The following is a 13910-nucleotide window of genomic DNA, read 5'->3' on the forward strand; positions in this document are numbered from 1 at the left end:
TTTTGATTTCATCTTCTTGAGGTATTTATTTGAATAGGATCTCACATTGGCTAATTTCAGATAACTTAATCTGGAGAGCTATCAGCTATTGGTCTCTAATGCTGAATTCAAACAGGCAGGTTTTAAATACTATAATTAATGTGACAACGGTTGTGCTAATTTTGCAGATAGTAACTGATCTTACTGAAATCTAAATTGCAGAACGGAACACACGTATATCCTTTTACATGTTTTTTCACTGGAATAAGTCCCACCTTAATTGATTTGTTTGCAGTGTAAAAGGATAGATAGGAGTTTGACTGCTCAACACCCATTTTGCATAAATAATAGAAGCCGCGCAATTCAAACCGCATCGCTTTAAGAACATGCCACTTCTGTGTGTGGATGGTTGCATATAAAAAAGGAGGGAAAGACTGACAGCTTTTGTTCTACAATTTAGATTTCTTTAGAACCATACACCAGCAGGTACATCAATGCCATCAGTGGTTTAGATGTTAAAACTGTGGGCTGCCCCATTTCATTTTATGTTTCCCAAATTCATGTGGCTGCTTTGTAGAAATCAAGACTTTTTATCACTGTCAATTTTCATTTGTATAATCTGTATTGTTAGCATAAAAATACACTTTGAGTTTATTCTATCAAATGAATGAATTTCACAGATGCCTCCAAATATAATATGAAGCATAACAAATTATCGGTACCCTCTGGTAGCTAGACAATAAAAAAAGAAAGGAAGTAGTGTATTAAGTCTACCCATTCTATATTTTTATTGCCCCCTTGAGCTAAAGACTTTGAACGTGCCTGGTTTAAATTCAGTTCTAGTGACAAACTGCTTTTGCTGGTGTCTGCTAACTACCATCGTATTAACCTTTCCATTAGTGCTTGCTTAGAGATTCTAGCACAGTTCCTTCTGAACATCCTAAATCTGCCACATTTGATTACAGCATATCAGTAAAGTGCACAATGATTATGATCTTATCTCTTATTACCCCCTTGCTTGGCAACAACTCACATGTCAAGTTTACTGACAGAGATGTGTAAAACTTGATAAGTGTCCACGGTCTTGTTTTCCCATTGTGCTGTGGAGGGGGAAAAAAAAATCATGCTACTAATAAAGTATCTTAGGAAAAACATAATGAGCTTCAATTAGCCTTTCAATTAAAAACAAGAAAAATTTCCAGCCACTCTCAAAGAACTTGTAAAACTGATTCTGCAATTTATACGGAGAATAGAGAACTGACGAAACACGGAAAAGTACAGTAAAGGACTGGAGTGACCAGAGCAAAAAGAAGTGATGAAAAGTTGCTGGTAGGTGAATTTGAATTACAGCCTGGAATTTTATTTTTTAAAAAAAAAATCATCAGAAATCTTTTAGCATGGAGAATCAGTTGTGACTAGCTGGTTTTTGCCTTTTTTTTTTTTTTAACATCATCTCCTTTTCTGCCTTCCAGTAATTTCAACAGTTTATGTGGCCTAAATGCATCATTTAAGTATAGATTGAGTTAAGTATATCTGAAACAATTGGGGGGGGGGGGGAAAGTAGTACAACCAAGTCAACTTTAGGAAAAAATACACCTTTTCTGAAGAAATAAAATCTTGTCATAGGCAGAGGAAAATACTTCCATGACACAAATTTGTTTTTCCTTTGTAAGAGAAACCATGTTTGGAGGAATTTTATTCTTATGCTTCACTTCAACAAGAGTTAGTTTTCCATTGTACTTTGCTGAAATCCAAGGTATTTTTGTAAAATCAATCATGATATTTGAAGAGCAGGAAGGAAATCTTCATTTTATCTCCTGACCAACACTTATCTGTAATAATAAAAAGTAGAACATTGCTTGTGATGCAGTCTCTTCCTGGAGTGCACCAGCATTTTCTTTTTTGTGAATTTTGTGTTCTATGACATTTTAAAACTTTTAAATAAATATTAAATTCACTGTCTGTGAAGACACTGCTTCATCCTAATTGTATGTTGCAGTCATCTCAGTAATACATTATAATAGTCACAATTTTTATCCCAGGGAAGCTCTTGGACTTGGTTCCCCTTGAACTGGTAGAAAGGTTGTCAGTATATTTCAACTGGATGTTTGTAATATGTTTCAAGTAACAAAATTGCCAGGACAAAGTTTTATGAGGTTTTGTTTTTATAAAATGGTAACTTGCTGTTTATTCTATGTAGGAATTAGGAAAACATAATCCTACTTTAACATAAAAATTAGGGTTCAATTCTGTCTGTCAACCCAAGAAGTAAAATGAAGTGAATGGAGCATTGTGTATCTAAGGGGTTAGTAGCAGCTGCCATGCAAAATAATTTTTCCCGTTAGAGGCAGAGGTCTCCTCCTACATATGTATTGGTTGGGGAACCAAATTAGAGAGTTACCCTGGACCAAATTTAGATCTTCAAGTTAGAGGTACACTGCACAGGTCCAAGGTTTTCAATGGATTGATGCCTGTTCAGGTCAGGGCTACGGTAATCCCAGCTATTGTATATCTGTCCAGAGGCAAAGACCAGAAGACATAGTTTGACTTGCAGTTTTAACTGTGAGCAGTTTTTTGCATACCTCTATCTGATCCTGGGATGTCTGATGGACTTTCTTTACGTGCATATATTCCACTTACTTGCTGAAATGAATGCCACACGCATGGTTTTTCAGGTGCAGCATCAATAGGCAAATCATGCTTTTGTGAGATTTGTATGTCAGCTTTGTTAAATCAGATTCAAGTGTATAATTGGATATGTGTGAGTATCCTGTGAATCTGGGACACGTTTTAGGGGCTTTAAGACCACAAACCAGTACAGTCTTACCATTCAGCCATGTCTGTAGATACAGGATGTATAAAAAAGTCTTGATAATTGTGGAAGTACCAGTCAGTGCAAAACAAATATTATTCATTTCAGCTATTTGAAAATATTATGTATATTCTAAACAGAAAAAGGAGATGACAACATTTCACGATGTGTGCCTGACAATGAAATGAGAGGCACAGTACCTCTGCAGTCTTAAGCTGTAAACATTCACATATTATAAAATGTCACAGTTGTACCTTCAAAATACAGCATAATGGTAAGGTAGAGATATATTGTGGAAAAGTTAAAGCCTCCTCAACACTGAGATTGCAGCTCTTCCACTATATAAGCTCTATTTTATTCTCTTCCTTTGAAAAATTTTAGTATAGAAAGCGATTTTGGCTAAAATGACCAAGTTAATTCTCACAGAAGATGCTATTCGGTTACTTTTAAAGTCTGTGCAATCAGACACAAGTCTCCAAACCACTCTGTATTGAAATTTCTGCTTTTTAAAAAATTGCCTTTTTCCCCTAAATACCTTCTTCTACTGTTACATGCTTATTATATATTTAATTTTTCCTAAAAACATATGTGCTTTTTACTTTCCGTCATTGTCTACTTTATTTCATCCTTTACCATCATTCTTCACTAATCTTTTTCCTCAGGGTCCTGTTTCCCTCATATAAGTTCATCTTCATTATTCCTTCAACTGAAGAAATCATCTCTTGATCATGCCATTTTCTCCTACTATAACTTCCTCATTTTCCTTTTAAAAATTAAAGTGCATGTAAATACATTGCACAAATATCTTCAAGCTCTTTGATTTCTGTGCCTGCTTTGTTCCACTGTAAATGTACTTAATAAAGTCACTAGTAGCCACTTCCTACCTAGCAAAAACTAAACACCTCTCTGCTATTTCCCTTGATCTCCATGATGCTTTATTGCATTTTCTCGTTCCTGGATCTCTTAATTATCAAGGCCTGAAATAGTTCAGAATTTAGGAGAACCTTCAGAAGCCTACGTATTACCAAGCTGGAGGGCTGTAATTCTCCATACATCCCCTATTCAACTGCTTGTGCCACCAGCTGATACCTGCTACTTACAAATCTCTTAAAAAAAGTTTCAAAACAGCAGCATTTTCCAATTTTTTCTCTGGCATCTTTAAGGGACTCCTCACCTTTTGAGAATTAGGGGTAAGATGGCCCCTCTTCACTGTCCTCAGTCCATGCGGAGAGGTTCAACGTTCTCTCTCTTCTCTGGTGGAAGACGTTGCCTTCTAAAAGCTATATTAACAGTCTAAGCAGGAGGAAGGACAAAATAACACAAATGAGAGTGTAGTATGTGGAAATGAAAGGTATAAGAGAATTATAAAAAGAGGTAGAGACACCAGTAATTAAGGGGAAATTGTTTTTGTGTTTGGCAAATGTGTATAAACCTCACTGACTACCAGAGTTGGGGGAGAAATTAAAGGCAGGCTAAGAGTATTGCAGAAGAGCTAGATAACTTTCACATAAATAGATACTGGTAAATATATAGTCCAGGCATATTCTCTGTCCATAATAAAGGTGAAGTGCCTGAAGATCAACAAGATTATGAAAAATCAGCAAGTAACCAGGACTGAGTGGTATGTGGTATGCAGATTATAGTTCTTGAAGCGTTTCACTGACCTGCTGATGAAAAATAATCAACCTCTTGTTAAAATCAGCAGCTGCAGTCAAAAATGCACATACTGTACCTGGGTTTCAAAATAACACTATATGCTGATTTGGGAAGATAAAAATCAATTTATTAATAATACAGATTAATTGTAACAACTCTAGTAAATGACTTGAAACCACTCTGGACAGCTTTATAAATGAATTCTCTTCATTATGTAATTGTGTAAAAAAATGAGTTGGGATTCATAATGAACAGGACACAAAACAATGCAGAAAGTATTGTTATGTTTTCATATAGTCAATGCTAGGCCTTCACCAAATCAGCTCTGTTTCACTACAGTTGCTTCTACACGAGAGCAAACTGGGGAAGAAAGTATGGTATTATTTAACACAGATATGAATGAAGTGGCACATGCTGAGTTGCACAGAGAATAATTATAGTCTTTCTTACTTTTCCTAATGTTGAAAAAATACAAGAAAAAAAGAAAAAAGTATAAACGATGGCAAGAAATAGGTTTACATATACCAATGTTAATTTGTAGAACTTTCTGACTTGAGGTAAATCTGAGAACAAAAGCTTCCCACACAGCATTATAAAAGGATTTGATGCTTATACAAATAACACGAATACCTGTATTTAGGTTAGATTGAAAACTAACTAAATTAGAAATTGAAATCCTTGTGTTTCAGATCATAGGGGAACTATGAAAATCAGAAAGATAATATTCAAATGACAAGTTGTGCTGTTTGGATGGAAGAGAGTTTTAGTTCAGTATGCCAGTTTCTCTGTTCCTAGCTACATGCACTATGGAGTACAGACAAAGTCCCTTTAAAGCAAAGATTCCAGAAATTTTTGCAGCTTAGCCTCACTTCAGAAAATCGGGGATGTTCTGTGCCCCACTGAATATAGCTTCCACCCTTTGCTTCCCTGCATCTCAATTATGAAACCAGGTAGTGAGCACAGAGCGTATTCACCTGGGCTCCACACCTCCTAAGGCGCTGCAGTGTACAGTCAGTTTACTTGCTGAGATCAGTTGCTGTAGGGAAGTTAGAAAAACAGTATTTGTAATCCTGCTGAAATCAGAGGGATTATAGCACTATAAAACCTGGTTAAATTGGATGAAAATCAGGCTCAGAGTTTATCCAAAGTATTCTCCTACCAATTTTATTTTTAATTTTATGATAGGTGAGGTTAGAATCCAGTCAGCAGCAAAGAAACCCACTAATTGCTCATTAGGAAATGCTCTGTAATTCCTTTGTTAGCTTTGCAGTTTTGCAGCAATTGGAGTAGCTGAACTATCATTATCACGATTAAAAACAATGGTCTCATAGTACTACATAAACCCTTAGGAGAATGAAGTATTCTGCCTTTTCAGAATGTTTTTCTATTGACAATAAAGTCTATTTTATACCTAGCCATAAGAAAATAAATCTTTGATCTGCTAATAAAGTTCTAATCTTTCACCACTCTAGTATGCTGATAACAAGAATTTTCGTTCCCTCTGTCCATAGACTGAAGACATTAAAGAGATAGCCCGGAAGACGCAAGCCCTGCCAAAGGTGAACACTAAAAGGCAACGAATTGTAGTCTTTACCCAGGGAAAAGATGACACTGTAATGGCTACAGGTATATTTTTCAAATCTCTGTTGTCGCTCACAGTAAATATTCTAGCTAATCAATTACAAGTTGTGGTTTTACAAATTATAACTGTTAAATGGTAGTTGGAGCATTTGTCTTTTGATGTTAGTCCATGTTTCTCATCTGTTATGCTTTTAATTGTTTTAAGATTCTGAATTTGAGAAGTTAATATTTCACAGGAATGCCTGAGAATTTAGTTTTGAAGATCTTAAGTTCTTTTTTTATAACATAGATCTAAAATATTGATCCAGTTGGTTTTACTCAGATTTTTATGACTTGAGATTTTATCTGTGTAGCCATCTTTGCTGCAAACAAGAACACGCTATGCCTGCTGAGAACAGCTGTGCAACAGTATAGTATATTTAAACATTTGTGAAGAGGAGGAAGTGAAATCCAGTACTAAGTGAATTTCCAGGTTTTTTTGCTTTGAGCAGAAAGTCTCACTTTAGCTTTTCTCAGCCGTCTGCTCTTCTATTCTCAAAGGAATACGTGGGAAAAAGGTGTTCTAGCAGGGATAGAAGTAGTTTGTGCTGTCTAAATTGATGATGTACGACGCACAGATTTAAGCATTATAAACATGACTGCCTACCTTTTGACAGTCTCTTTAATTCTGTCCACCTATGCTTCTAGACTAAATAAAGCTATTAAAAACATGTGCTGTGGCAAGCCATTTTAGTCGTTCATTCCTTCACAAGGTAAGTCAGGGCTGAATTCCTCCTTTGGAAATGAAGTGAAGTTGAGGAAGCTTTGCACCTGAGGGACCGGTGCTTACTCATACGATGTTTGCCTCAGAATTGGCTTCAGACGGTGGCTGCAGGGCTAGGCACTAAGTAGGTATGTCACTGCCGTATAGATCAGTCTTAGCAGCAGTTTGAACGATTTCTCCAATAGTTTGCTGCTTCCTCTGTTTTGTTAGCTACAAACTGGTTTAAAGGAAATAGAAAGCAGTCATTGAGAGCTGGGTATGTGTATCTCACTGAATAATGATAGAAGTGTTGCTTCCAGAAAGTTACTGCATTATGTGAATGGCCCATATGGAGGCACTCCACTTGAGTATTGTACAGTTGGCTGAAAAATAGCAATATAAAAATGTTTTTATACATGAGCTAGTAATAACGGTAGTAAACCTCAGTCTTATATGTAACCCTCCTGTGCTCTTATTTAATTTTCACTGTATACTTATTTTATTCTTCAAACTAGAGTTGTTAACAAATCCATTAATCCCTTCTTTGATATTTTTACAACTGGGAGCTTATTTGAGGACTGACACTTGCTAATCTTAGCTGTTTGTTCGCTATGAAATGAACTTAAATTAGAGAATGCACTTTATATGCATGATAAATGCAAGATGGATAGAGACTGTATGCAATGGTGTCAGCTACAAAAGCAAACATGATAAATGTTAAGGCAGTTTTGAGCCGTGGGATAAGCTATTCAGTGCACAAGCATAGCTGAATCTCTTTGCTATGTTGTTATTCATGGCAGCCAAATAAATGTCAATAATAAAAGAGAATTAAAGATTTTCATTTCCCAGAGGCAGTCCTCTAATACAGCTTGATCTTTCATTTCATTTGTAATTCGTTCTCATGTCAGGATGCAATCATTCGCCAGGCTCTGTGTGTCATGTTAAGTCATTTAATAATGATTAAGAACATAAAAATGTTTGGCCTGTGGGGCAATTCTCGAAAGAGATACCAATTTGTTATTGTTTTCCCCCTTTTTCCTTCCTTTGGTGTGGATCATCTTCTTCCCACCTCCTCACATTAAAATAATAATGAAAGAAGGAAAATGTGTCCCTTAATTTAGCATATGATACCACCACAGAATGGCGTAGAGTACTGCTAACGCACTTATTTCAACACTAATTAGGTCTAGTTGAGCTTTGAAACCTGCAGTGGAAAGTGTAAAAAGTTTCTAAATGATCTCTGTAAGAATTGCTGCATTTAGGAGTAGTTACCAGTCTAAAATTCATTTCCTTTTTCTAATGCAGAGAAGAATAGCTTTTTTGAAAAAGCAGGCTGTGTGTAGTTGTTCATCCTGCCCTTCTGAGGAAACAATATATTCTCAATAAGTTTGTGCCTAGATTAAAATAGTATTTGCAAAGTCAGCTATGGATTTGGACATGCTTGTCAGTACCTTCTGCTTTATATTTTGTCCATAATAAGAACGTGTGTATTAGTTGACAGCTGTTTCTGTCAGTAGTGACTCAACCAGAGGGGATCAATATCCAGGCAAAGGACTCTACTCTTCCTTTTTTCCTTCTGCTGCTGCCTTTAACCATCCTTCATCAGCTGTTGGGAGTATCACATATTCCAGTGGTCTCTGTTTATGTCCTCTGAAATAGTGCAGGATGGACCTGGAGCTTACAGGTGTGAGAGTAAAAGACTCCAAGGTGAATTTGGCCTTTGTGGTTTTTCTACCTTTTTTTACCTCCTCCTCTTTTCCATTTTCCCCATGGAAAGGTCTCTGCTCTCTGGCAGCAGCGTGGAGCGTCCAGCATTGCCGGGAGCCGTGGGAGTAGAAGTGAATGGCTTGGCTTGGGCTGCGCTCTGTGAAGAGACACAGCCGGATGGCCACCACTCCTCCTTTCCCTTACCCTGCCCACGCATGGCAAGGTGAGAAAGGCAACACCGACGCTGTAAGAGCATCCTTAACAGAGCTCCGTTTCCTCTGTCAGACAAAGCCTCTGTGTACTATCGAGGACAAGACAGCCATGGGGCTAAGCTGAGAGGGGCTGGGCTAGAAGAGGAGGAGTGCACCTCTTCGATGAGTTATGTGTAGGTTGAATGGGGGATCAGGTAATGGAAATAATGAGGGGATACACTTTGATACAACTCTGGCCGGAAGGAGAGGAAATAGGATGGATAAAAGGGGTTGTTGCAGGTTGCCAGCTCATTCATGAAAGGGCACAGAATTATATGTCCTGGAAATTAGTTGTGGAATTTCTTGGGGTTTTTTGGTGGGATGAAGGAGGCCAAATAGAGCTCGTAGTTACATGTGGAGAGGACTGTGGTGACAGTTGTTGATTTCTGGACACTGCAGAGAATGGAAGTAGCAACAGCTATTTGAGGAGTAGAGTGTAGGGCAAAAAGGCACAGTTTGTTACCAAAAGGAAAGAAAAATTGACCAAAAATTTCTGAGAATATAGCTCAGACAACAGAGAAAGCTTAGACTGCGACAGCTAAAACGTCTACTTCCTCCAGCAATCTGGCCCAGCCATACTGCAAAGATGTTTAGTCAGCTTATGAATTGCTGCGGTTTACACAACCTTCTTTTGATGCCCACCAAAAACACTGGTGGCTCACCTCAAACAGACCACGAGCTGCAGGCACAGAGGCACATATTGACAAGCAACTTAGAGGTTCATGCAGCTGGAGCAGGTCATGAAAACGCTGAGAAGCAATAACTGCATCAGCAATCCCAATCTAAGCCATTCCCGTTTGTCAGTCCACTTTCTTTGTCTGAATTATTTGTGTTTTCAGAGGAAAAAATTCTATCTCTTTATCATGGAGCGTATTGGGTCTTTCTACTGTCTGTTCATATCTCCTCCATCACAGTACTCCAGCCCCAAGGCCCCTTTTCTCTCCCATTCCTTCCTGTTCTCTGTCAGTAGGAATAATTGCAAGGAACAGGCAAGCTCAAATTCAAGCTGAGTGTGATCAGTGTGTTTTAGAGGGAAGGAAAGGAGTGTTTAGGATTGGCACAGAGGAGCTGTAGCAGATGAAATGTTGACTAAATTAATTGTCGTCTTCTAGTAAGACTCCACAGAGCATGTGCAAATGATTGTAGTCTGAAGTTTTCCTCTTCATGTCATAGAATCATAGAATAGTTTGGGTTGGAAGTTCAACCCCCCAGCAATGAGCAGGGACATCTTCAGCTAGGTCAGGTTGCTTAAAGCCCTGTCTATCCTGACCTTCAATGTTTCCAGGGATGGGGCATCTACAACGTCTCTGGGCAACCTGAGGTGCATTTTTCAATTATGTCAAATTTTATCTTATTGCTGAAGAACTTGAAGGCATTGGATCTTCTCAGTGACCCTAAGAATTAGCACTGACAAAAACATTGTCTTTTCTATAGCATTGGTCCCCAACATGGCTGAATTTTGATAAAACTCTCTTGAAAAAAAGTAGCCTGTGAGAGACATCTGTGACGAAACCTTTCAGTACAGAGGTTATGGTTTGGGAAAGGTACTGGTAACTGAAAATAGGATCTATGGACCTGATTTCCAGAAAAGTTTGAGAAACAGTATTGGGTTAATTCTTTGTGCAGATGCTCCTCATCCATACTGGGAATTACTTGCTATTAAGACTGTGGTCCCACTACCATAGCCTTGTTCCATCATAGCTCTCTTCCCAGCCCTGAGATTCTGGATTTGATTCAGGGTTCCTGAGCTTATGGGATACACTCATTTCGTGTTGCAACGCTTTTTTTCTGTAACCACAAAACATACATGTGCAGGGAAAGCAGGGAGAGTTAATGAACACATGCAATCTCCTGATTTCAGCAGCTGGAGCTTTTAAGAAACGCACCAAAAATCACGAGCTCTGGCAATTACATATATGTCATATCTATATGTGTGCTATAACATTTGTCAGAATCAAATGCTGTGAAAGCTATCCCTTTTACAGAGTTGCTCATAACATTTTTAAACAAATTACTTTTAGTCAGATGCATTTTATGACTGGTCTTGGCCCAAAGGGAAGTCTTCGGAAACTCTGAGCAAAATCAGTTCAGCAGTGGAAAAACATACTTTTATATTGAAATATTTGCATAATTCAAAAACAGCTGAAGCTACAAACTTTAAACTTGGCTTGTTTTATAGCTTTAATAGAGGAAAGAAAAACAATCCAAATTTAAAGAAAATCACTTCAGCATTTTTCAAGTTATGAATGATGAAATCTGGCATGTTCAGGCGTGAACATAGAACTTTCCATTCTTTTTTCCCCCCAATGTTTGCAAGACCACCTCTATTAAGGGCACATTTGTAATAACCTCATTTGTTAGAATATGGCAGTAAAAATGGATTTTTTAAGGATTCAAGCATTAAAATCACCTCAGTTAGGGCTTACTAACCACTTACATCTTCTTCAGTTTTTGGGATACATTACTTGAGAATAATTCAGGAAATGTATTAGCAGTGCTGGCAAATGTGGTAGAATGAGAAAGGTCCATCTTAAAATTTTTTTAGTGCACCTACCACATAGTACATACTGAAATACTTTTCTGAGTTCCTACTTGTTATTATTACTTGTTATTTAATCTATTCCATAAATTAAACAGCATGTGCAATATAGCCAAATTAATATGTTGCCATAAAGCTTGCAACATTACCAAATTTTAAAGCCTGCCTACCAAGCTTTGGATGTTGGAGTAGTACTAGACATTTGCCTCTACCTGTTATCTGAAACAGGATACTGGGCTTAAATGGATGTTGGTGTCACCCACTACAACCATTCTTAAGGTAATATATGCACATACGTTCATAAATTTAAAAGTTTATATGTTTGGATAGAACCAAAACCCATTCTAAATGAAAATAACTACAAAGGTATGCATAGTATGTTTTTATGAATTATGAAGCTTCTTTTACTTTGTAAGGATATGTTAGATCGTAAATATTTTAGAAGGAGAGTTTTAAAACCATTTGTTTTAGAAGGGTTGTCAAAATTGTGGAAACTAAAGAGATTTTAAAAGGCATTCTTAAATCATAATGGCATGATGCTGTATGCTTTTGGGGGGAATAAAAAGGACTGATGTTCAAGCATACAGCTTACTCTAAACAGAGGTCAGTAGGTTTTCTTTGTCAGGTTGTGCTGCAATCATAGACCAGCATGTTACCTTGTAAGCCTATCTATAAAACATAGAAGTATTTATTACTATTGACACTGCTGACATTTTATGGTGGGCCTGTTTGCAGCTCCTCTTTCTGTAAGTTAGTGAGTATTATGTGTTCTCCTCTAAGAAGCAAGAAAAAGTGTTATTTTTTTTCCTCACTTCTCACAGCTTTCATGCTTAGCCTTCCAGACAGGAAATCCTTGACTAGCTCTTTTTATCAGCCAGCCTTCCCATGTGTTTACACAAACAAAAGTAGTGTCTTAGACTTAGGGAAATAATAGTTGAATTATATTACATTGTGTACTCTTTTTCACAGCATTGCACACTTTCACTCTTCCCTATCCATTTATATTCACAAATGGAAAGAAAAGTTTAAAAAACAAAAATGGATTTAGGAAAAAAGGAAATTTTAGTCTGCTAATGGGAAAACAAATGAGCTAGAAAGCCCAATAGAATTATTTTTAGTTTAGCTGTGACTTAGGAAACCACAAAACCTAAATTAATAATGAAGATTTGTTGATAGGGATTAATGAATAGCAAAGCTGGTAATACCTTTTTGTAACTGAGACCATTCATGATTTCATGCTGTGTGGGAGAGGAGGTCTGAACATTTTATTAGACAGCTGAAACACATTATTAAAACCTAAGTTCCTGGATACCAGTATCTTAACTGGACTTCAAAGTGCATCAAAGAATGCATATATGTATATGTAAATATATATGTGGATAGGTATGCAATATGTGTGTGTGTTTCAGTAATTTCATATTGATTTTTTAAAAGAGTAACTTTTCTAGTCTAACGTGTTAATGCATCAGTTTAGTTCAGAAATTAAGCGAAGCTGGGAAATAACATTTTCTGTGTATAATCACCAGTAAAAAGGAATTTTCAAGGCAAAACCGTGCCTCTTATTAAACCTAGCCCAAATTTCAGATGTTACACTGAATTTACATTCTAGCATTCCAAGGAAAAATTACCCCTTTACGCTGTGAAAAATGCATGTTTGTTGAACAGCAATAAATATGGGCCCCTGTCCCATTCCTTAGGACTAGGCAGCATTTCCTCCTGCACAGAAGAATTTCTATATTTGTTTCTCAAATACAAATACGTAGATTTCCAAAGTCAAATTTTGTTCCATAATTCTAAAAAGCATTCTTGGAGGCATGACTGTTAATATAAAAATCCACCACTTAGGTGGTAGAAATTCTATGATGTTGGAGAGGCAATATAGAGTGAAAGATTGGGAGCAGGATTGAGGCAGACCAAAGGTCGGTCTAACCTGGTATCTGCAACAGTGTACAGTGCTGGGTACTTGTAAAAGAGGATAAAACCAGAACAAATCTATAGTGATACTTCCATACACACTTCAAGCTTCCAGGAATCTGTAGCTTGGGAATTTCTCAACTAGAGATGTGGTCTTTGTGTGCAATAGTCCAAAATAGGATTTTACCATACATAATGTCTTCTGATAATGATTGTCACAGACTCTGTGTTATGTAAAGAAATGCCTCCCCTTGTTTGTTTGGGCTCAGCCACTTAAGAATGTTACTGGCTATCTCCTGCAGCTTGCATGCACGGCCAGTCCGTACTCATTCCATATACAACATCTTGTTACTTTTGATTTTGCAGAACTCTCGCTTATATCTCCCCTTCACTAGTCTTTTTTCCAGACTCTTTTCCTATTCTGTTTTTTTTGTTCTTTGTTTGCTCCGTAATTCTGATACCCTGGCCCACCCTTCACTGCACCTTTTTTTCAGGTCTGCCGTACACTTTGTGAATCAGGGACCGGAATGTTCAAGTGCCTGAGAAGTTTACAAAGTGATTTAATTCTGTTGTCTCCTATGTTCTATATTCCTCTCTTAATAATTCCTAACATTTTATTTGCTTTTCTGGCTGCCACTGATGATTGACCTGACATTTTCATAGAATTATCTGTTGTAACTTCAAATTTTCTTTATGGTGTGGTGATAGGTGGTTTAGTACTCTTCAGGG

General features: G+C 37.2%; 1 protein-coding gene across 2 annotated transcripts in view; it reads left to right on the plus strand.

Moving 5' to 3' along the window:
- ADK (adenosine kinase) overlaps positions 1 to 13910 on the plus strand; it is a 294428-nt gene that overhangs the window by 245939 nt on the left and 34579 nt on the right. For both annotated transcript variants that reach the window (XM_054832283.1, XM_054832284.1), the window contains exon 9: positions 5959 to 6073. In XM_054832283.1, coding sequence (XP_054688258.1) covers positions 5959 to 6073 — 115 coding nt within the window. The remainder of the gene's footprint in view (positions 1 to 5958; positions 6074 to 13910) is intronic.

The sequence above is a fragment of the Grus americana genome, chromosome 7, assembly GCF_028858705.1.
Source record: "Grus americana isolate bGruAme1 chromosome 7, bGruAme1.mat, whole genome shotgun sequence".
Lineage (NCBI taxonomy): Eukaryota > Metazoa > Chordata > Aves > Gruiformes > Gruidae > Grus > Grus americana.